This window comes from Crocodylus siamensis, chromosome 1, assembly GCF_052110815.1.
Source record: "Crocodylus siamensis isolate JL-2025a chromosome 1, ASM5211081v1, whole genome shotgun sequence".
NCBI lineage: Eukaryota > Metazoa > Chordata > Crocodylia > Crocodylidae > Crocodylus > Crocodylus siamensis.
The window spans coordinates 39,918,965-39,944,564 of record NC_143395.1 but is presented as its reverse complement, the minus strand read 5'-3'; the positions used below and the strand labels follow the sequence as shown (position 1 = coordinate 39,944,564).

The following is a 25,600-nucleotide window of genomic DNA, read 5'->3' as shown; positions in this document are numbered from 1 at the left end:
ACTCATTAAGAAAGGCATAAAATTTGGTTGGTGACAGCCTATTTTATCAGATGCTTCTCTCTAGGACTTCTTGTTAAAGTTCTGCTTATTCTTTTTTTCCACATCCCTGTATTTATAACTCATAACCCTAGGACATTTCAGGACCTCTTCATTAACCCCCTCTAGTCCCAGCCAACATATTTTTAACCAGTCAAGAAGGAAATTTTTTGTAACTGTAGTCAGGTCAGACCAGGCCAGGTATGCTAACATTTTAACAACAAATGGTACTACCTGCAGGTGTCAAAGCCAAAAGCTGGGCAGCAGGAAATAGCTTAGCAACCTTTATTGTACCAATAGTTTTTGGCATAGGAGGTGAGTGCTAGTCCTTACCCCAATGGAGGAAATGACACCAAAAGACAAATGCCATGGCAGGGTGGACTGGACTCTCCAGTTTGGTTAGCAGCCAGTCTAGGAGTGAAGCCCTGAACAGTGGGTGGATTGAAGATTTTTGTACTGGCAGGTCCTGCAGCCAACCTAACTCCAAATGTAGCTTCTTCCTTTCCTCTGGGATCAACCAGCTAGGCTGAGAGGTACATAGATATATGGGCAACTCAAGTGTCCCCATAACAACTGCCCAGGCCATTGTAGCTAAAACTGAATGGCGAGGACACTCCGTCTTTGCTACTTGCATGGGCACAACATGGAAGGGGGCAGTCATGGGTTATAAGATTAACTCAATTCACATAGTAGAGCACTAGGGGTCATTTTTGTTGGTGGGAAGAACCAGTTGTGTTACAATAGTCAGCTACTACTTGCCTTAAGCTGGGCAGCACCCAGCCAGCAAGGTGCTGATAGGCCATGGTCTGCCTGCCTTATTTGGTGCTTGGATTTTGATCAAAAGTCAAGCAACAGATGGCAAATCAAGTACTATGCAACAAGAAGGAAACCTTCTGGCTGGGAAGATGAAATGTCAGGACCACGTATTCTGGCATGAATGACAATTTAGAGGTGTTAGACAAAGTCCAGAAGACTACATTGATTGACTGAGAGCTGCAAAAACTTAACATTAACATTGCAGCCTTGCAGGAGGCAAGCTCAGTCAACTCAGGCTCCATTCATGAGACCACCTACACCTTTTTCTGGGAATGCAGGAGTGCAGAAGGCACTTGCCTACATGGGCTTGGATTCACAGTTTGCAACAAGTTAGTCAAAACCATTGAGACCCCCACTGTAAAATCAGATCACATCATCTCACTCTGGCTGCAGTCAACTGGAGGCTTTGTTAACATCATTAGTGCCTATGCACCAAATTTACAGGCAAGTTTAGATGATAACGATAATTTCTATAGTTCCTTGCACCAAGTCATTGAGAACCTACCATCAAACAAGAGACTTCTCCTCCTAGGGGACTCCAATGCTTGAACAGGCACAAATCACAACTCTTCACCAGCCTACCTGGGACACCACTTGGGAAAATGAATGTAAATGGCCAGTATCTTCTTGAACTCTGCACCGTAAACCACCCATGTATCACTAATACTTATTTTGCGAGCAAAGAGGGCTAACAAGTATCATGGTCTGGCCACTGGCATCAGTTACACCTCATTATCACACCGAGAAAAGACTTGCCCAGCGTACTACACACCCACAATTATCACAGTGGAGATTGTGACACAGACCACTTCCTTGTTGTCAACAAAGTTAAAGTGATACCAAAGAAGCTACATAGAGCCAAGCATACGAGTCAGCCAAGAATTAACATATGCAGCACAAAATTCCATAACAAGTGCCTTGACTTTCAAAGGACAGTTAAGCTGTGAAAGCAATAACTGAAAACACTTTTGGAACTTGGAGTGGACTAAGTGCAGTCATCTAAGAAACAGCCACAGATGTATTTAGAAAAAATACATTGTCAAATAAATACTGGTTTCAGGCACACTTGGAAGAGATGCTACCATCTGTTGAAGCCAAAAACACAGTCTACTTGAAATGCAACCAGAATCCAACAGAAAGTTCCAACACTAAGCTGAAGCATGCCAGGAAAATGGTACTGAAAACAGAAAGGAACTGTGCAAACCAGTACTGGACTGACCTATGTCAAAAGTTACAGTTTGCCTCAGACACCATGGAACCTGCAAGTTATATATGATGGCTGGAATATGCCCTTGGCACAACTGTTACCAATGTCACTCCCTTAAGTCTTAAGATGGCAAAGTACAAAATCACTGATAAGAACAAACAGATATCATGTTGGGTAAAATATTACTTAGAGCTTTACTCCCATGAAACAAACATTTCAGAAGAGGCATTGAATCAACTTCTAACTTTAAATGTACTGGAACAGCTAGAAAAAGAACCTGTAGCTGCAGAACCTAACAAGGCCATAGACTTTCTAGCAAGTGAAAAAGGACCAAGGGAGCATGGTATCCCAACTGAAATTCTCAAGTGCAGGAAGGCTAACCTACTACCACACATTCGTCAACTCCTAGTGTGCTGCTGGAAGGAAGGTCAAGTACCTCAGGAAATGTGTGATGCTAAAATCATCACCCTTTACAAGAACAAGGGAGACAAAGGTGACTGCAAAAAATATAGGGACATAAAAATATTTCCTACATGTGTGTTGTGAGGATCATCAATACATTAAAAATTGTTAGGCATTCCAGTACTATGATGAGTGAGACCAAGTAAGCACCTAAATCAAAAGTGATTAGAGCAGACTGAGCAGGAACCTACAATGGTGGGGAGAAAGTTAATAATATTTTTGTCTTATTTTGTTTTCAACTGTGCCACACCATGTGCAAACTCTCACATAACACACACATTAACATTCTGATGGTACAGAGACTAAAAACTTACTCCAAGTTGCTGCTTCTTATTTACATAAGCACAGTTTTTCTTGCTCTGAAAAATGTTGACAGTATCTTGCGAGCATGGAGAAATCTTAAGCATCTCTGATCCAGTTAATCTATAAGGTTAATCTCTATCCTGGCTACTCCTTGTGAACATAGTAATTCAGATCTGTACACTTTTTTCTTCTTCTTTTTTCTCTCTTTTGACGTAATAAGGAAATGAAATTGTTAACTCTGGGTTTATTTATTTTACTTGCAAGACTTGACTTAAAAGGTATCACATTTTCATTGTGAACTAAGATCTCAAGACTAGAATGGCAGAAAACATCTTAGATAAAAGTTCATTCTTGTTTTATGTTATGACTTAGGTTCATGGTATAGCATTATAATAATTTAGTGGGAAAGGGATTCATTGCACATGTACTTGACTGATGTGTGACAATATAGTAGGAAACAATGTCATTTCATGTCACTGAACATACTCTGATATATATATTTCAAGTACTTTATTGTTGGATCATACTACCTAATGGCAGACCTTAAAAGCTGAAAAGAATCCATAAATAAAATGTACTACAGTGGTCACTTTTATTGTATTTTTTGGCTACATCAAAGTGGAGGTAAGAGACACAAAACTGACTTTTACAACACCTTTTAAATCCTGTCCCAGATGCTTCCTGGCTGCCAGGTTAGTCCCTGTTATAAAGTAGAGCAGTCTCAGAGATGTTTTTCTTTATGCTTTGCTGCTCAGATTCAGAAGGGACAGGTACCATGGAAATGCAGGGAATGGAGGCACAGTCACAAAATGTTTGATCATCATAAGAATGAATGTAAGAAGAGTGGATAACTTGTGACTGTTATGTCTCTGGCTTACTAAAATAAACTTCCTTAATAGTTCATGATATTGAGAAAACATAGTGAGTTTCTTTTCAGCTTAGAAAAGTTTAATGTGTTACTGTGTCCAAGAGATTTAATTTTTATGCCAGGATTGCATACACTGGTTCATCCTAATGTTTTATTCTGCTTAAATTAATTTGTCTTTCTGTGGAAATGAAATGTATCAACTGGCTTTGTTCACTTTGATTCTTGTGCATTCCCAACCATTTATGTTAAAAAAAAAAACAACAACCCCCCCCCCCCCAAATAAAAATTTGGAAATTATTAACTATACCTGCAAAAAAACTATATTTTTGCTAATGCCCAGTTCCTAGTCTTTTAGGCAAGGAGATTTTGGGTGATATCTATGTTAATCAGAAGAAAGAACACCTAGGAATGATGCTTTTTGGTATTGCTGAGTTGGAAGTAACCTAATGAACCCAAATGTCCTCTGTTCCTTGTCAAAGAATATCTCCTCTTAATGCAGATGATATATTGTAGACAAAATCTTCCTTAATAATGGTATGGCTGGACAAAGTTGGTATTTATTTTCCATCAAGATCAAGGGAACTATATAAGAAAGAGGGCAATTATCGTTTATGGAAAAATGTTATTAAAATGTTGTGGTATGATATGGCTAGTACACTTCTATGGTTAAAATCATTAAAAGATAGCATAATATTTACTTAAATGTAAGTTTGGCCATTCATTTCATAATGAAGGCAAAATAAACTAAACTCACCATATTATTTTAATTACATTATTTACTCACGTTTATGTTGAGGTTTTTCCCCTCAATAAGCAGTGGGGGGAGGGAGCCTCTCAGCTTTGTGTACAGCAGGCAGCTGCCTTCCCCCACCCACTTTTCTCTGAAGCTTCCCACCTCCTGTTGCCCCCCTTCCTCGCTTACTGTCAAGCACATCTCAGCTCCAACTTGGGCTGGATTCCTTCCTTGGGTTGCACAGAAGACTTGAAAACTCTGCCGGTGCAAGGTCAATCAGCAGCACCGATGTACCTGGAAAGGAATAGAACCTGAACAGTCTGACAGAAAGCAGGGGAGAAGAAAAGACTCTAGGGAGCAGCAGGGGGGCAGAGATTAGGATGAGTGGGGGAAGTCCAGAGGCTGTGGGGTGTTGGTGGTGGTGGGTGCAAGTGGGTGCAGGAAGACTGGGGGGTTGGGGCAGAGGACAAGGGAGCTACCTAACCCTCCCCAGCTACTGCTTTCCCTGCTGTAGCATGTTGGAGGAGATTAATTTAAGACAACCCTCTGATAATTAGATTCTGTACCTGGAAAATTATAACTATATTTTTTTTCCATTTATAGAATCAAATTATTGGGGGGTCATCTTAAATTCAGGGCCATCTTGGATTCAGGTAAATTTGGTATATCATGTTTGTAGGTCAATGTCGGTGACCTGTTTTAGGTTGGAGATTAGATTAGATAAACATAAATGCTCCATTTGTTGGTAAAATCTAGGAATCAGTCTGCGTTCAGAGAGGATCATCAGTAAATCTTCTGTGTGAACATTTGTTTCTAATCTTCCAATTTAACCTTTATTTAAATGGTACCACTTTCTAACACTCAAAAATCCTGGTTGATATGGAAAATAATTAATTTGGTTCTTTAAGTATCCAAGCTGAATGTATGAAAAGGCCACTGAATTGTAAGGGTATTTATCTTGGTAGCATCATTTCTAAGCTGAACATGACAATAAGGCATAGATTGTGTGTTTTATCTATCATGCTTGTTTAAAATATACACGAAAGTATAGATAAGCACATTTTGGATTCTCCATAGCACAGTTGCATTATTTAAAATGTTAAAGGTTATTACTTATTGTTGTGGTGTTTTAAACGTGATGGGATATAATTAATGTTTCCTGCAGAAAGTATAATTCTTTAACATGTTGTGAGTTGACAGTGAGGCACGAAAACGTCAGCTGAAATGAATAAGAAAATAATGGTGCTACATGGCTAATCAGAAATTATGTTTAATAATAGTCTACCAACAAAAAAAAATAATGGAACGTTGCCAGCAGAGCTAATACTGTTCAAACTACAAAAGTTATAATTTAAAATCACCTAGCAACTATTTTAATACTTGTTTCAATTTAGCATTCAAGTAATATATTTTTTTCTTCAAGAAAGACTTGAATTGAAGTCTGGTCCCCTACCAGTCACATTATGCATAATCCTACCTTATTCATAGGTTAAACATTACTTCAGAACTGCCATAATTCTTTCCTTGAAAGAAAACACAGCAGCAGAAAAGTTCTTTGATTAAATTCAGAAGTGTATGATCATCTCATCTCAATGTGTGGGGGAGTTTAATCTTGTCATTCTTCCCACATTAAAAGAATATGCCCCCAAAGTTGGTAAATATTGCTAGATTACAACCAAGATGAAAAGTCTCTTCCCAGACTATTGCAAAACACTACATGAAAGCTGGAAACAATTGAATATGATTTATGTTAATATTTTGGGTAACCAGAGGAAGCTGATGTTTGAATTTGAGCTGGAGAGCTTATTTGCAAACTTCATGAAGTTCACACAGCTCTAATGACTTAGATCAAAAGAAGTCTAGGATTGAATGAGTACAGAGAATAATCCTAAAGGAATGAAGTTTTTTATTGCTACTTTAAGTAGGTTAACAAAACAACATTGAATAGCTTTTATTTTGATGTTCTTCCCTTTGCAGCTTTTCTGTTAGGTATGAGTTTATGTGAAAAGGAACTTGTAGCTGAGACTGCCTCAGAACAGCATCTATTAGCTAAAATATGTTCCTTTTCTCATTTATCTCCTGCAGTTCTTCCTGCAAATGGTGAATTAGGGCATAGCTTGAGCCAAGTTAAGGTAAGGTGCAGAATTCACTTAATGTAAAGTTAGTCACTTTGGTAATTAGTTCTTTGATTTAGTGTTTGACTGGAGACACAGCAACAGTTAGATAATGTTTGTAACTAGTGCAAGATAACATAAACAGCCTTCTGAAGAATTAAATGAAACATATTTTCTTTACACTGATAATAAATAAAACCAAATATTATTCCATATGTGATTGCCCAAGCAGAAGAAAAACACATAAAGCTGCCTAACCCAGGTTTTGATGTGGGGAAATGACCGGGTGCAATACATCTGATGCAACATGCTCTGTAATAATACTCCCCCATAATATCACGCAAAGGGACTTTACTGCTCTATACCTCTTCCTGGGTGTTATAGCAGTTCCAATTTATTATAGCCCTGAGGCTGCCCTGCAATGAAGGAAAGGTAAAGAGCCCTAACTGTAGACTTCATTTTACATTTTTTATAAAAATTTAAAATACACAGAAATAACATCAGGAAAGACATTAGCCCTAAATACCTTATTCTGCTGCCAACAGAGTTTTGGCCTGGGAGACAAAGGTTTATACTTTGTAATTAGAATACGCTATGCAACAAGGACTAAGTAAATGTGAAGCATTTAGTCTTTCTTGTTGCCTGTAATCTCCCCCACCAAGTGAAGCTTATTCTTTATCTCTGCATTCCCAATTTTGTCCCTGTAGGTTCTTGCAATTTCCTGGTGTGCTTCCTTAGTGGCCTGCCCATTTTTCTATTGTCTGTATGCTTTCCTTTTGCATTTGAGGAATTCTAGAAACTCCTTGTGCAGCCACATTTATTTTTTACTGTTCTTAGAATCATAGAGCATGGCCCGATGAACACACATGTACCATGTGCATGTATTTGCTGTGGCACAACTAGCAGTGGCACATATTTCCTGAGACACATCTGCCCATTGTTGAAGAATCCAGAACCTTCACACCAACACCACCACCTCGGCTTCTCATTTCCTCCTACAATAGATTGGGATTCCCTTCCTTTCATTCTCTTCCATAGGGAGAACTGTTGAGAATATCACTTGTGTACCTCAAGCTCCTTAACCCTCCTGCCTAGAAACTGGAGGTCTCCTCTGGTCGTCTCAGTATCGTTTCTGGCATGGTTGTTTGTGCCTGTATGGACATGCAGGAAAGGGTAGTGGTTCTGAGGGGGTGGATGAGCTCTGATAATCTCTCTCTGATATCTTGAATTTCAGCTCCAGGCAAACAACACACCTTCCAGGTCCACACATCCGAGGACAAATTGGTGCTTCTGTTTCCTGCAGAGGGGAGTCACCAACCACCACCGCTCTTTTCTTCCTCGTTTTAGAGCCCCCATTCTTGAGGCCACGCACTTCCTGCTTTCTAGATTTTAGAGTCCTCTGGTTCTTGCCTGGTGATGTCCTCTTCTCTGCCTTTCCCTCAGTTGCTCCTCCTCAGAGTGCTCATTGCAGAGGATTGGTAATTTCAAAGAGCTCCTTTTGAATTCTGGGGACACTGTCTAGTAGTCACATCCTGCCACTTTTCCTCTTCTCCTTTTGGCTTCTTCAGTGCCAGCCTCTCATACTACCTGTACAAGTAATCTTCATTTTCCTTGATAACACAGAGAATGAATAGCCATGCATCCAACCTTTGAATCCTTGCCTCCATGGCAAATAACAGGTTGCATTTGGTGGGAATGAAATGGCCTTGACCTCTGGAAAAAACACAAAGGTGGCATATCCCACACAGGTCACAACTGCTGACTCTGCCTCCATTTGTGCCTCTTCTGCTCCCTGAACACCTTTGTGTAAACAATCAAACAACCCCCATGTGAATGTGCAAACATGTGTAAAGACACACACAGCCTCCTGCTCCTTGGCTTCCTATTACGGTGAACTCCTTAAGCAAACTTCATATGTTTGCTGCCCTCTGTTCACTTCCTAGATAGACTTAGATTTTACCCTTTCGTAACAGGACATCTTCCTGTATATTAACAGAGGAATTATATATAACTTGCTCCAGTTACAAATAGTTTCAAAAGTCCTTTGGATTTATTGGCATAGGACTGGGACATAAGTTGTCAATAAACATATGTGATGTATCATTTACTTATTGTACTCTAATACTGTGTCTCTGGCCACATACAGATGTTAGGTTTCTACCTGGAGTATCATAATTTTTCAAGCAGAAACTAGGAGCATATAAGCATTCATTCAGTTTCTCCTGCAGGAAATATCCCCTCAGTGAGAGAAAGATCTTCCAGGTTAACATCTGGAAACTCTCTCACACAAATGAATGCCTGTATAGTCCCCTCCCAGTCTGCTCTGGGATAGCAGGGAAGGATCTGGGCAAGGTTTTCTGCCTTTTCCCTAAATAGGTACTGCCCAGTCTGGGGAACTATTTGGGGGCTTTGCCCTGCTGCTCCCTCCACTACAGTTCTGGAGACAGAGTGGAGAGGAGACTGCTCCCTTCCTGTTCCCCAGACCCTGGTCTGGATATGGTGCTGGGAGCTTTTCCCTGCCACTCCACTCCTCTGTGGGACTGGGAGGAGTAGGACATTCACTGCTATCCATATCTTCCCTGGAATGGGATTGTGCTGGAGGTGAGAAAAGCAAGAGAGCGGGGTGGCTGCAAGCTGAATGTCTGTATAATGCCTCTCCCAGAAAAACTTTCAGTCATGGAAGTTTCCATAACTGCTACCACTAGAAATGAATGTCTGTTCATGGCCCTGGCTGTGGACAAATAGTGTTTGTATTTCGTGCTAGTGATATTAGTTTTAAAGGTAGATTTCAAAAGACAGGGTTTCTTTATTTATTGCAAGCTGAATATTATAAATGTATTTGGTAATTACATATGGCATATTAAACGCATAGTTTATCCCCATAATATATTTTATTAATATTTATGAATAAAATTATGATTATTTTTATGATTATCCAGAAGTTGACGTTTCTTCTTAATAGTATAGGAATCAACGTCATAAAATATTCTTTAAAGTGTGTCTTAATTTAAATTAATACAAAATGTCATTTCTGGGTTCCATATTTGTTGTAGTTCAGGGGTTAAAGCTAAGTGTACTGAATTTATGAAGACAAGGTTCTTTGTGTAAATTCAATATCTTTTATTAGACCAACTCAAATACTTAGAAAAATTCTTCTTTGCAAGCTCTTGGGTACAAAAAGAAAGCTTGCAAAGGAAGAAATTTTCAACTATTTGAGTTGTTCTAATAAAAGATATCAGATTTACCCAAAAATCTTGTCCACCTATGTCTGCAGACCAACATAGCTACAAGGTACGCACTTGAATTTATGAAAGTATTTTTAATACATTTTTAAACTGCTATAATAACCAGATCTACAAATTGAATTTGGGATTTGAGATGAAAATCTATTCTTTTTTGGGTAGTGCATAATCAGTAAACACTAGAGGTGAACTTCTGTTTGTGGTTATACCAGGGAAATCCCCTTATATATAAATTATATCTTTAGACATATCAGGTTTCAGTGGGAGTATGCTGATATAAATTTGGCCCAAAGGTTAGAATATAGAGAACATTTCTTTTAATGATGAATAAAATGAGGTACAATCCATCTCTTTCTTTTACAACTATACTGGATTTATAAAAATCATTATGAGTAGGCATAATTTTGAATATGAGTGGCCACAGCTCTGCTCTCCTGAAATTGTTTGAAAAACTATTGGCTTTAGTGATCCATGAATGTGACCACTGAACAGGCTAGCTGTTCAAGAACATTTCATATCTACTTTGCAGAGTCAAGCTACTCTTCAAAGAGAATGTATTTCTAATTAAAGCAATCTGTTTCAGCCATCTGGAGTGAAATTTCAAAAACATTTCAGTTCCATTTCCAAAAGTGATGTAAGTATTTAGGAGTCAGTGAAATTAGAATCTGTTCAATGGAAGCTTAGGCACTTAAATTTGAAAGACTGATTCCAAATATACATTTGACAACAGCCGCAAAGCTCAGTAAGTGCCTGAATTCATTAGGCATATATATTTTGTAAAGCAAGGGTCCCTAGGAATCTATTCTAGGGCTTCTGCCCATGTTCAGAAGTGATTCAGATAGAAAGCTTCAGTGCATGTGCATCATGGTGCTTCTCCTGCCCAAGCTCCATTGTAATATACTGGAGGCAACCCAGGTGCCTGGAAAAGTATAGAGTGGCAGGAGGAAAAGAAAGAAAAAAAGGCAAAACCACTAAATTTTCATAAATAATATTGATGCTCAACTCAAAGTAGCAGTGATAGTGCTCATTTTTTGTTTTCCAGTTCTGAGTCCTTCCAAGAGAGGTTATAGTACCTAGGCTGTAGACACATGCTCCCTGTTGCTTAGTCTCAGAAAAGTTTTGTGTGTTTACCATTTGGAAATAATTGGTTCAAAAGAGAAATATCCCTGGTACCAGAGACCGACACCTCAAAATTTCCCTTGACAGTGGTATCATAACAACAAGGCAGACTCTCCATTGCTTATTCTCTAGGCCCCATGACTTCTATTCTTAGATGTGCAGTGACCAGCTTCATCAGGTAGGGCAGAACATTCCCTCACTTAGCCTGTTCTCCAGGATGGTGATTAGGATACTCTCTTGGGAAGTCGCAGAATAGGTTCACATTTTCTCAGGCTGGGGAGGGCTTAGGATCCAGACCTCACATATCTTGCCCGAGTGGTTTAAAACTATTAGTCTATTGGGCCAAAGGTGGGCAGCTCCACTAGCATGTGATCTTCAGAAATCCAATAGGTGACTATCCTTGGAAGTGACAGGTATTATGAATTACAGATAACAGAGCTATCTACCTGGATACAATCAGTGATGCACATAAGCTCCAGAAAGAAGCACGACTTCAGACACATACCTGTACTTAACATTTTCTACTGATCACCTCTAGATGTCTCCAGACTTTCTGAATTATCACTCAGAGACACTTACTGCTTGCTGTTCTCTATGGAAAATGCTTAGGTGCCCAAGTTGTAATCTCTCCATTGACTGCCTTAACTAATCAAATTGAATTGTCCTCCAGAGCAAGGAGGGCTAATACTTACATGTAACAATGCCTAGTGGTAGGCACCTGAGAAATCAAATGGAATCTTTTCCTAAATCACTTAGGTAAGTGTTTTTGAAAAAATTACTAATGATCCACAATTATTTTCAAATGTTATTTCTGGGCATCTTATTCAATATTTTGAAGGATGTTTTTCTTTGGTACTAAAATATAAATAATATGCAAATATGATTTTCTTAAATATTTTGTTTGTCTTTTCCAAATTCAGAAATTGAAAAAGGAGGCTGTGGAGACCCAGGAATTCCATCATATGGAAAAAGGACTGGAAACAGTTTTCTGCATGGAGACACTCTTACCTTTGAATGCCAAGCGGCTTTTGAACTAGTGGGCGAGAGAACAATTACATGCCAACAAAATAACCAGTGGTCTGGCAACAAACCCAGCTGTGTTTGTAAGAATGGCTTTATTTATTTCTTTTTTTCTGTCTGCTAATTTCTTGACCTCAGACTGTTCCTTCTCTTGGCACTTGCAACTAACCAGCGGGAAAACATTTCAAAAGACTTTGAAGACTTGCTCAGTGATAATAACTCTTTTAGATGACTTAGTAGTAGCTAATTTACAGGGAGCACCATGTAGGGCTATTTTAGAATATTCTTTTTTCCTCATTTTGTATTTAATTGAAACATTTAATACTTTTAATGTAAATGTTTATTGAATAAAACTCCGAGAGCTGTGTAATAGCATATAAGTGGTCAACAGGACTTTGGAGCATGGAACTAGCAGTATATAGTACTCTGCATATCCACATCAGTAACGTGGTTTTTTTACAACTTAATAAAGTTGTATAAAGAATATAAGCATTATAAAGGTATCCAGCAGTGAAGTAGGAGAGTTAAGATCCATAGATGTTATTTCTTTTTCACGAGTAAAAAATATTTACAGTGAAGCTTCTGATTTGGATAGGTTTGAATAATGACATGTTTATTAAAGTTCTGAAGTAAAATAGTAAATATTTTCCAGTGGGCAAGTAACCTATATCTTTTTTCTGTGTTCAGCACTTTTAGATAAACATAAATATATAACTGTTTTGCAGCTTTACAAGAACAGCAAGGATCTGTTTGTTCTGCTGCCCATCCTTAGTTATTGTACTGGCTTATTTATTTTCCTGTATGTCAATAATTTATATTGGTGTGAACATAGGTATACTGATACAATTGCACTCACACTGATGGGCAGGATCATTTTAATTATCCCAGTATATATATCTTTGAACTGGTAGAACCTTTATAGACAAGTCTAGGTCCCGTTATCTGTGTTTCCAAATTCTGCACACAATCCAGACTCAGAATATTAGTAGAAGCTTTGCCCATGTTCACAGTGAATTGTTTCCCTACATTGAAACTATCATTATGGCTGTTCAAATGAATGAGGAGAGAGAGAGAGAGAGAGAGAGAGAGAGAGAGAGAGAGTGTAAGTGTAAGTATGTAAGTATGTATGTACGTATATGTATATATAAATAAAACATAAAATAAAAAGTTTAGATGTACTTGATCAATTTATCAGAAAGAAAATAAATTTAAAAACAAAAATTTAATGAATGTATGGTCTTGGATGCATTTAATAGAACAAAGGGAATGGAGGGCAAGATTTACTAGGTACCGGTACCTCCATTACCCCTTCTACCCAATAATCTAGAGGTTAGATCACTCAGCCAGGAGGTAGAAGACTGATTTAATTCCTTTTCACCTGAGTTGATTTCACATATTCTACTTCCTAGCTAATTACCCTAACTCATGCTATAACATGTTTATGAGAAGGATAAGCTGCTCTCTCAGACTCTCCTGTTGATGTTATTTTGCTGCACACAAGATACTTAAAACTTGAGACAGAGGGAGAGACATAGTGATGCAGAATAACTCTATAGCCCTTTTGGTTAAGGCATTCATTGAAATGTTGAAGCACATTTGAGCTTCATTTCCTATGAAAATTTAAATATTTGATATAAATCTTCCATTCCTATATATGCTATAGCATATACAGTAATGTACATATGATGAGTGTGTCCTTCTGGTAGGAATGCATTTAAGTAATCTCAGGTTTTTATAAGGAATCCAAGCTGTCTCACATCCACAGTGAACAGTACAGTTAAAACTATAGAGACAAAAGGAAAGCCACTGCTCTTTCTTTGACAGGTTTTGGAATGTATGGCTCCTTCTCCTAATTTATTTTTCTTTCAGTTGAAAACATTCTGGGAATTCGGCCCAAACAAGTAAATAGTTTCAGGATGACCAAACTCAAAATTTATGAATGAACAAAATGATTGACTAAAAGAAACCATTAACCATTTCAAATGCAATGCACTGATATCTGGAAATTTGTGAAAAAAATTGCACTGCTGTCAAAGCCAGCAAAATTGATTAAATAATAGCTTATGCTTTTGATAACCTTTGTCTAGCACCCACAGGATCATTTTTTATTTTTCTATGATAAAATAGCTTCACTGTGCTTTAAATAATAATAACGATGATGATGCAACTGTTTTGTTAAAAATATTAGATTTCTCATTGAAGCAAATACTTTACCTAATTCATTTAATTTAAATATAATTACTGAAGGTACCAGAAATGTGAGGGGGAGGGGGGAGTCTGTAATTGTTCTTATTAAAAATGCATGATTATCAAAATCATGAAATTAGTTCTAAACCATCCATTTAAAAATAGGAAAATTGATGTAGATCAATGTTTCCATCTATAAATAATGCTCAAATTAGTACTAGTCACAATTTTCAAGTAGAATGAATTGAACATTTAGAATTATCAAATGTAAAAACTTATTTGATTCCACCATATAGCATTTTAATTGCTTCCAATGATATGCTAGGTAACTTTATATATCTAAGCCTTATTTTTTTTGAGGCAGGCTTAGGTGACAGATTCCATCACTTTTATACTCAGTTTATAGACTTGGCATGTAGAATATTTTTTGTAAAAGATAGTTGTGCAAGAAGAGTGAACAAATTGTTTTAAATCAGAACTTTTTTTATCGTGTCTTGTGTGTCTATATGTGTAGACACAAAATTGCAATAGCATTTTTCTTCTCAGCACTTGGTTAAACACAGTGATTCTTAGAAAAAAAAATATCAAAACAAGATACTAAAATCTTGGAAAGAATGGAAAAAAAAGAAAGAAAACACTAAAACAGTATAAAAAAGAACATTAGGTCAGCTTGAAAAGTGTAAGGACTAGATAATGACTGCCCCCTGGGCATTGTTTCTTACTGAATGTAGAATATTTTGTAACATACAACAAAAACCAAATGATGGAAACTGAGTATACATTGTATGTAATAAATACATTAAAAACTATTTCTGCTGTTTACTGGGAAAAGCAAAAATAAAACCTGCATGCTATCCACAAGGAGCAGAAAAATGAGCAGTTTCAGCTTCTTAGGTGCCACTATTCAGTTATTCATGACAAAGCAAAATTAGTTTTTCTCTTTCTGCTTTAAAAAAAACATGTATCTTATTCCAGCTTGCATTGTATGGGAGAAATTATGGCATTCCTCATTCTCATAGCAAACACCATTTAGTAACTGAAATCAAGGGATGAGTGAATGAATCATTTATTTTTTACAACCTCCGTCAACATCAGTGTCCAGTTATACTACAGTTCATACACTGAATCTTCTTATAAATAGGTTTCTTTCAGAACCTTCCCCATATCCATGTGAAGCAAATGTAAACCTGACAGAGGCATTAGGTCTTGCTTTAATGTCACAAATTAACTTACAGTCCAACCATCAGACATCCATTCAGACTCAAGTCATTTTTGTTTCTATTTTCTTCAGACCACAGTACCATTACTGTGTGATTTTTTTTACCCTAATGTACCAGAAATTACCTTAACAGTCTCTACCTCTTCTAAAAACATTGTGTGGGCCCTGATAATAGCACATAGCTTTACCCATGGGAATTATAACTAACTAAATAAATGCAAGTTAGTAAATTAATTAATTAATTAATAATTAAGTTTAAACTGATTAGGAAGTGTTCTAACCGTCTTAGAAATTACCACATTTACAAATGTTACGAGTTTTTACTTCATTCCTTCAAAACATTAATTTTTCATAGAAATAAAAAGCAAAAAGAAAATATTTTGCATTGTTTCTTAATATGATGTTTTTGAGAATCTAATATTGCCATTTGGGTTTTTTTTAGTCTCGTGCTTCTTTAACTTCACCACACCGTCTGGAATTATTCTTTCACCAAACTACCCAGAAGAGTATGGAAACAACATGAATTGTGTGTGGCTGATTATTTCAGAGCCGGGAAGTAGGATTCATCTAATTTTCAATGACTTCGATGTGGAGCCTCAGTTTGATTATCTTACAGTGAAGGATGATGGAATTTCAGACTTACCACCCCTTGGCACTTTTTCTGGCAACGAGGTCCCTTCTCAGTTGGCAAGCAGTGGGCACATAGTAAGACTTGAATTCCAGTCAGATCACTCTACCACTGGAAGAGGCTTTAATATCACTTACACAAGTAAGCATGTGCCTGACTATTTTTATCTGAGAGCAACATTAAACAATTTGTTGTTGTTGTTCAAAATAATGTGGAAGTAAATTAAATAGTTTAGTTCAGACAAAGGCACTCAGTTCAAGGTGGAGGTTACTTTAAATCTGGTTTATATTGCTTCAATGTACACTGTTTTTATTTTGTGGATAAATCAGTCTACAAAGTTTGACAATGTGCTAAGTATATATGCTATATAAAATACTACATCTGCTTGAATGTATAAAGATTTACCATTGTATATTAACCACATTTTTTTTCTATTAGTTTAGTGGAATAATTAATGTTTCTAGAATCTTTTTTCCTCCCAAAATTAAATGATTTTTCATGCAAGTAATTTAGCGTTTTGCAATTGTTTTTTTCATTAGCTTTTGGTCAGAATGAGTGCCATGATCCTGGTATTCCCATAAATGGAAGGCGTTTTGGAGATAGATTCCTCCTGGGAAGTTCGGTTTCTTTCCATTGTGATGATGGTTTTGTTAAAACCCAAGGATCTGAATCCATAACTTGCATTATGCAGGATGGAAATGTCATATGGAGCTCTACTGTGCCACGTTGTGAAGGTAAGGGGATTATCCTTATCTTAAAGATACTAGTTCACATAATAAAATTATTTTTATTATATTTATTTTCATGTTTTATTTTAGATTTTTTTGGCCTTTTTATTTGATCATGTCTATTGTGTTCATTTAAATTTTTTTTTAGTAAAATAAGAATAGACAGTAATACCATAAGGCAAATAAATTCACTAACGTACCTAAGAAGTAGTATAGAATCAGGCCTTTTCTGATCATTTTTTATTTGCTTTCTTTTAATTTGGGGTTTACTACATTTCAGAAATAGCTTGAATAATTTTTAATTAGATCAAGCATAGCTTGTTATCCTATTGTGCTGCATCATAGCTATTCACGCATGCAATGTTTACTATAAGCTAGATCCTTAGACCTTTAGTTAAGCAATAGATGTAAATTCAATAAACATACTATGCTTCTTCCATAAACATTAAATTCAAGATGTTATGCATCCTCTGACAGAGGATAGTTGCTGTTTTATGTAACATATGAATATGTCTATTATTTCACTGAGATAATAGATTTTATAGATTCAAGGCCAGATTCTCAGCTTGTGCACTTTGGTATAGCTTCACCAATGTCAGTGGAACTAGACTGATTTTCACTAGGTAAGGATTAGGTTCACAAATTTGTCATATTTTTGAGATTTTGGCTATAAAAATGTAGGTCTTATAAGACCCAAATAATAATAACAATAATTATAACATGCATTTTCATAATATTTAGGAGATACTGGTAGCAAGATAAGATATAAGAGATGCCTTAAACATCTTGTGAGCTTCCTAGTCCTAATTGCATCATGCAATGGGTTGCCTAGAGCAAGAAAAGCCTACTGAAGCAAGGCTTCTTCATCAACTAAAATTTTATGATTTTTGAACTCTATACACACAATTCATACAGTGTTCAACACAAGGTATATACAAATGTTCATATCTCAAGAAGTTTTATGGTTTGTTTCCCCCATAGGAAAATAGACTTGGAAAGCACTGTAAAAATATTTGTGGGGCTGAGTGAGTGCTGCATTAACAGCCTGATCTGTCAGTGACCTGCAGCCAGAGGTCCCCTAAGCATACATTTGAGTGTGTTCTGCAGGCTCCCCTAGCTAGCAGAGAGTGCCATAAGCATCCAAGTCAAAGGTCAGCAGTGATTGTCTGGCTGGCCCAGGGGACCGCATCCTCCTGGGGAACTTCTGCTCACAATTCTTCAGTGAGGCTTTGAGAGAAGACACCGAGAGTATGTTTCCTCTGTTGTTAGTTGCAGGCATATCAATTTCTATTCCACCAGCTTGCAATGGATTATCAGTGGCCTGGGTCTCAGAGTATGTGGGGGCCTGGAGGTTTGGGTCTTCTGATTTTTGGTCTTGGGGATATGAGGGCCTGGTCACTTGTGAGGAACACAATTTCCTTGGCATCCTGCATCTCTACAGCCTTAAGAGTACAGCACAAGGCTGGCAAAACAGCTAGGCTTTTCTGTGCCTGAGGCAGTCAGGCTTTCTATCTTATCATTAAGATAGAGACACTGGTAGGCTTCCAAATTTCTTTAACATAGTAAATATATCAATAAAGCATTGCCCAACTTCATTCCCCTCCCTCTCTCTCTCTCTCTCTCTCTCCCCCTATATATATATGTAGAGGAGTCTTTTGTTCTAATTGGAGAGAACATGGATTTGGGTTTTTTTTAAAAAAATGGATTGGGAATGCTGCTGGAGCAGTCCACCTGGCACAAGGGTTAGTGTCCCCAGATACAATTGGCCAGTCTCCAGAAGCTCCTGAGATCAAGTAGTCCTGAGCTGCTTTCTGGGGCAGGTTATTATATTGCTGGGGCCAGAAAAGGACAATTTTTTGTACTGCTGGGGCCAGCACAGTTGCTCTAGCTACCAATGGCTGCAGATCCAGGAGGTGCCAGGCAGGATTATTTTGCCTCAAGTGGCACAACTTGCCCCACATGGAAGTGCATGTCCAAGCATGTGCGCGGAGGGAAAAAGGGGGGAAGAGAGGGGGGAATGGCTGCGGCACAGGGTTCCCCAGGGCTAACCAGCAGGGAGCCCCCTAAATGAGGCACCGTGTGACCTAGCCAGCTGGGGAGTGGCACATGGATATGGAGGACCAGCCAGCCTAGGGGCTGCTTGCTGTCCCTCCTCCCCTCAAGGTACACTGTGCCCCAGCCAGCCAGGGAGAGGCTGGCTGGGGTGCAGGATGCCTCAGTGCAGGGGTTCCACAGTATGTGGAGAAGAGGGAGTGTTTCTCCATGTTTCTCCTGGCATACATCACTTTGGTGTGCTTTGTGCCACTTTCTTCTTTGTAAATGCTGCGCATGGCAGCAATAAACTCTGGCATGACCTGAGCCACAGTTTATGGCATTGCATTAATATTCACATGTAGGCATGCCCACTATGAGACAAAGTGGACGAATCAAGGCCTTAAGCTGTAAGTTACTTGGAACAAGGTTCATGTTCTTTGAATTCTGGAGAGAGTTCCAGAAAACCTATAGTGCTTATGCAACTAAAATAAAAATAGTATGTCAACTGGTTATGAAATAATGCAATATTTGGTGTGAGGGAAAGTGGAAGAATCAAATCCTAAGTGAGCTATAATAAGAGATGAAGTAACAAAATATGACTCTGAGAAAGGACAAGGGCATTTTATACAAAATGACAAAAGGGGAATTATCTGTACTAAAAAGGATAATATACTTTTTCCTATTATAAGTATGTTCTTAATAGTTAATGGAATATGTTATTGAATATATTAATGTGAAGTTGGTGGTATTTCTGTTTGATATATCAATTTGTAATACCATACTCATGTCTGTATATTCAAGTGGGTATATGTGTCCTATGTATGTATTCTGTTACATATATATATGCATATGCTTTTATTTTCCAGCACCATGTGGTGGACATCTGACAGCATCAAATGGAGTTATCTTGCCTCCAGGGTGGCCAGGTTATTACAAGGACTCTCTAAATTGTGAATGGGTGATTGAAGCAAGACAAGGACATTCCATTAAGATCACATTTGACAGGTGAGGACCACAATAAAGGCCAAAAACAAAGCCCACCGCTACACAAATTCACAACAACATTAAGTATAAATATGTTCTGATTTTTTTTAATGAATGGAAGGGAAAAATATTCTTAAAAAATCAATATAATAGAAACAAACCATTGACTTTCATTCAGTTCCATCCCATTACTGAATCCCCATTCACATTCTTTTAGCTCTGCATTGTAATAAAAAAAAATTCAGAACTTCAGCTCTGTTTACATTACATTTAATTACAGGTAGCAAAATAGGCATTAAATACCAACATTACACTAAAGCAAGAGAGATTTTATTCTGAATGTTGGATACTTCTGATACTGAAGTGAAACACAATGTATTGACTTGGTCTCACTAGCTAAAAGAAGGTACACTTCTGTGAGTAAAGGACTCTAAAACCCATCCCTTTCCTTGCACTAAAGACCCAGCTTTGACTTCATTATGAACCTTTGCCAGTACTTGATTGTATTACAAAACTTCAGTGTATGCTAAAATAGGCAATTCATGCCTGATAGCAGTATCATTAATGCAGACCTAAACCAGAAACAGTGTAGCAATATTTATGCATTGCTACCAGTAAGGTGAGTGACAGTGCAAATTTGCCCATCCTTTCCATATCCTCTGACATACAATCACACTGCAAAAGTCCATACCACGCTAAACATTCATTAAGATAATAGATTATTTTTTTAGATTCCTCTCCAGATCCTCATTTGGTATAAATTGGCCTAGTTCCACCATCAGTTAATTGGTATAAGTCAATGTAATTGCACAAACATTAGTAACTGACACCAGTTAAAGATCTAGTTCCTATCATGTTTAGTATTTTTGACATTTTACCTGTGTAAGAATTCAGTTCCTGTAAGACAGTATCTTTATGAGAAATTGCTGTTAACAGGAATTTGATCAGATGTGAGATTTCGTCTTGAGTGCTGCACTAGTAAGCTTCCTAATCCTAATTGGACCATGTAATGCGTTGCTGGTGGAACAGGCTTTTTTTGCCTACAGCAAGAGAGAAGAGCTTTGCTTTTGCTGTGGAAACAAAACTGGAATTTGTATCCCAAGCAAGGAAGAAAAAAATAATTGTAAGAACTGTAGATCTACATGGATGAATAACCCCATTAAAATGAGTGCAGGTAGTCAGCATAGAATCTACAAGATATGGATGAAAATATTCTTCATTAAAAAAGGCTATGATTTAGATATCAGAAATCATAGAAATACAATAAGATTTCTGAAACAAAAGTTGCCTCTCTCTGTATTAAACCTTGTAAGTAAGTTAAAGTGAAAGGTTCTTCAGCCACGTAACTAAAAAGAAAAAAACAGAAAGAGATATTTGGTTTTTTAATATGTAGTGAGATTGGGTAGGTATGTTTCAATAGCTAAATAAAATTATTTGTATCAATTTTCAGTAATGATGCTGGAGGAAAAGGCAGGATATCTAATGGGAATAAGGACCTAGAAATGGAAATCACAACATATCAGTCAGAATCAATCTCAAATGTCAAAATGTTCTCAGGCCCAGGGGACTAGATCATCTCCATCATATAATTCTGTAGTAGGAAGTCCCCTACTATGGATTTTTAATTACTATATCCAGTTAAGGTAGACAATGGACAATAGTTAATGTTCTATTCATTTTAGAAAAGAAAGTATCCACTAGGTCTCTATTTTAGAGAGGGAAAACAGATGGATGCAGGAAGCCACAGGCCTATTAGTCTGACCTCAAGACATTGAAGGAAAGAATATATGAAGGAAAATGAAAAATCTGATAAAAAGCCACATGGGTTTACCAAAGGTAAATTGTACCATGCAGGTAGGATTGTATAACCTTGAGGACTGGAATACTAGAAAAAGGAAATGAAATTTCATAGTATAAAATGCAACAGCATTTATTTAAGGACTAAATTTCTGCCATAAACTGGAAACCTATTAGTTGTAAATGACAGAAGATTAAAAAAACCTGGATATGCTAGCAGATCACAAGATGACTAGCTATTGCCAAATTCATGATGTTGTGTATAAGGATAATATTATCCTAGCCTGTATCAGGGAAGGTATTTCCAGTAGAATTTGAAAAATATAGCTGTCATTGTACAAGGGACTGATGAATACTGTTTACAGTTTTGATCACTCTTGTTCAACATGATGAATTCAAACTGAAACAAGATCAAAGAGGACCATAAGGATGATCAAAAGCGTGATGAGCTGATGCTGTGTGTAGAGAAGTAGTTTTCAATCTTTTTAAAGTTAAACCACTTCTCAAAAAATGCCAGGTCTTTGTTTTCACTCTTTTCTGACTACAAAAAACACAAAGCAGTTTTTCTGTTCTAAAGAATTCAGAAAGACCACAACTATGGATTTATGTTTGAAATACCTAGATTTGTCTTGTGAGATATGTTTGGAAACCTACCAGTGCTAACATTGGTAGCATGTACATAATACGCTTTATGGTACAGTAGGCTAATTTGCTACACAATGAGTGCATCAACATGAGATGCTACATTTCCATAGTGATGAGCTACAGTGATGTAGCATCAGTGAGCACAAGTTGTGATGCCAATGCTATGTTACCATAGCAATGAGCTATGTCACTGTAACTCATCGCTACAGCAACATAGCATCTAAAAATAACTGTGCGCAACAGAGACTGCACAGTACTGTAGGTAAAGCAAGTACTACATGACTCTTCAGTACCAAATGCACAGTCAGGGGCACGTGTAGACACATCCACTAAAGTGTTGCCATCTACACATGTGTGGTAATTAGGGCACAGTAGACTAATTTATTGGACTGATGGATAGTCCCATTAGATACAAGTGGTATCTGGCAGCATGGTAAGTTACTGTGCTTAAATATGCATGTAGACAGTGATGTTGGCAATAGTTTACTCTTGCTCAAATTGAGCTGAAGTATATCCATTCGTTCTAATTACACATGTAAATGTGGCCATTTTCTGTGGCACACTTGAAGGAATCTCAAAGCACCTCAGGGTTGAGAAAAGCAGGGTAGAATAAAAGAGTTTTGCATATTTAACCTAGGAAAGCAAAGGTGAAGAGGGATTTGATCTATGATCTCTGTAAATTCATGAAAGGGTAAACACAAGGAAGATGAACTGTTTAGTCAAAGGGACACTTGTGACATGAGATAAAATGGGTGTTAACTGACCATGAATATATTAAGGCTGGAAATAAGAAGAAAGTCTTTAACTACTAGAGGAGTGAGGTTCTGGAACAGCCTTACAGCCTTACAGTGGAACTACTGGGGACAGAACTCCTAACAATTATTAGATAGAGCGTGATCTGTTTGTGGAAGACATTATCTAAAGTCAGTCTCAGCAGACTGGACTTCATAATCCAGGAGCTTCTTTCCATTCATGTTTATAAGCAGGTTACTGTAGTGAAAGTTTTCTGGCCAACTGGAACAATATTGGAGTGGTAAACCCTTGTACTTTTTAAAAGAATCTAGACAGCATATGACGTGTAAATTGTTGCATGGGCTCAGTCCTTAACACTGATGTCTAATAAGGCAAACAGAAAAGTATTAATTTTATAAATTAATGAAATTAAGAAAAAGAGGGTATTCAATGCTGCTGCATATCTTGCAATTCATACATTACATTACCAAAATAAAATGTTCTAATCCTGCAGATTATGAGAGTAGTCTTAACTATGTAAATCATTGCTGTGGTTTTGGTGTTGCCATGCTAACCTTAAGTGTCTTGAAACAATTTAAAAGGAACAGAAAATAACTGGACATTTCCTAACTACTTTCTTAAAGTGAAACAGCCTTTAGTTCTAATCTTCTCACTCACTTCTATCATATCAATGAAAAGATGAAAACATCATTTTTCGATACCTAAAATAAGTTAAAATAAGCAACAACAAAGTAGGAGTCCAAGGACCTTGCTACATGTTAATTTTAGGCAGCTCCTGGAGTTCTTAATCCCTGGATTATCCACACAGTAACCTGTGAAACTAATTTAAGCACCCTTTAGGTAGTTTAAAGTTATGCTATTCCAAGCTAGGTTTAGCTGTGAGCTGTGTTACCCAACTTGTGTTACACCGGGCACATCTACACATTCCCCTACAGCATCGTTGCTACTGCGCTGTCATTTACTGCTTTCTTTAGTAAGTACTAAACTATGGTGCAGTAACAGCTGTTACTGTGCTGTGCTGGTGGTGCATGGGTTTTTTTAGCTGCTACATCTCCGTAGTGATGCACTATAGCAAGGAGGCATGTCACTACAGGAACATAGCTCTGGTGTCACGGTCTGTGCCTGCCAACACTACATCGCTGTAGTACACTGCTACAGCCATGTAGTGTCTCATGTAAATGTGCCCACTAGCCTGGAGCCACTCTAGGTTGCATCTTAGTGTAAACACTCAACGCTCGCCCCCTCCACTGGCCTGGATTGGGCAAACTGCCTGCCCCCACCATGCTCTCCCTCCCAATCAAGTGACTATCCACCACTGGCCCTCCCTCCCAGCAGCCCAAACTGGGCCCCCTTTCCCTTCCCCCTACCAGCACAGATTAACTAGTTGCTCCCCACCCCCACCTCCCTGGATTGGGGCCAGTGTCTTCTGCCACTACCAGTACCCCAGATCCTTGCTCATCCATCTCTGCCCTTCTGGCTTACTTTTAGCTGCTAGTACTGTCCCCAAGGAACAAGCAGGAAAGGGGAACCTGCCTGCCTGGCCCCTGCCACTGCTGTCACTGTCCCAGTGTCCCTTTCTGGCATTCTCCAAACTCAAACTAGCACCAACACCAAACAACATTTGAGCAGCTCGAAGTACAATGTATAACACAACCCTAAGTAAGGGCGGACTTTTAGAGTTTTGAACTGCCATTAACTTACCTTGGAATTCAGGACAGTAGAGAGAGACAGTTCTAAAATTAAGTACAAGTTTGGGGATTTGTTGCTCATTTGGTTGGTTAGCTTTTGTAGGTTGCTAAAAGAAAGATGACAATGAAGAAGAAAAGAAAACATGGAATTATAAGAGAGTTTAATTATGACCTAAATGTCCTTTGGTTTCTCTTGGTGTGAAGGGAAGTTGCTTGTTAATGGACATATATGCTATTTGGTTTTGAAAACATAATTGTCTAGGTTGGAATTTGCAGGGACAGGGAGGGTTGTATGACCATTACATCAAAAACATAATGGTCTTTTTCATTTTAATAGAAAACTCCAAGATAGTTCATGACTGTTTGTCAGACATTCTTGCAAGTCATGTGTAATAACAAGGATGCCATTTCTTTCCCCCTGAGCCATAAAATATGTTGGGAAAGTAGTTGAAGGATATTTACTTAAAACATTATGTTCCACAGGGATGCTGGTTTCTTGCTCCCAGTGATTGAACTAACCAACTCTATAAGGGGACTATATTAAGTCTCTGTAATAGTACATACCCTTTCCATACTTGCTCACAACAGATAAGGAAGATATGGAAGGCAAGAAATATGTATTTACCCAATGCTTTCAAATTCTGGTAGATGCCTTTTTAAAGGAAACTATATTGACATGAAAACCTATGCACAAGGTTCAGATTTTCTAGTGTATGAAGAAAGTGTTTGATGTGAGTCAAGTTCAACCTGGCAAAAGGGCAGATCTCAACTTATTTGACATAGGAATGACAAATGGAGAATAACTGCATGCTTTACCACCCTTCATGAATCTGAATGTCTTTAAATAGATTGCACTGTGGTCTACTGGATGTCACTGCCCTAAGGCATATGTGGATTGTACCAGCCATCTGAAACAACTCACTTTACATCACTAGAGCTCCTTTTTCTTTGTATTTCTTCAGTCCATCTAATCTATTTAGATAATCTATTTGTGTTGGGGATTGCCACTAAATTATA

At 37.7% G+C, this 25,600-nt stretch overlaps 1 protein-coding gene across 1 annotated transcript in view; it reads left to right on the top strand.

Moving 5' to 3' along the window:
* The window catches only part of CSMD1 (CUB and Sushi multiple domains 1), a 2,270,760-nt gene that overhangs the window by 1,692,732 nt on the left and 552,428 nt on the right, over nucleotides 1–25,600 (top strand). The window contains exons 13-16 of the mRNA XM_090033387.1: nucleotides 11,821–12,003; nucleotides 15,769–16,095; nucleotides 16,494–16,688; nucleotides 19,583–19,721. Of these exons, the coding sequence (XP_089889513.1) occupies nucleotides 11,821–12,003; nucleotides 15,769–16,095; nucleotides 16,494–16,688; nucleotides 19,583–19,721 (844 nt within the window). The remainder of the gene's footprint in view (nucleotides 1–11,820; nucleotides 12,004–15,768; nucleotides 16,096–16,493; nucleotides 16,689–19,582; nucleotides 19,722–25,600) is intronic.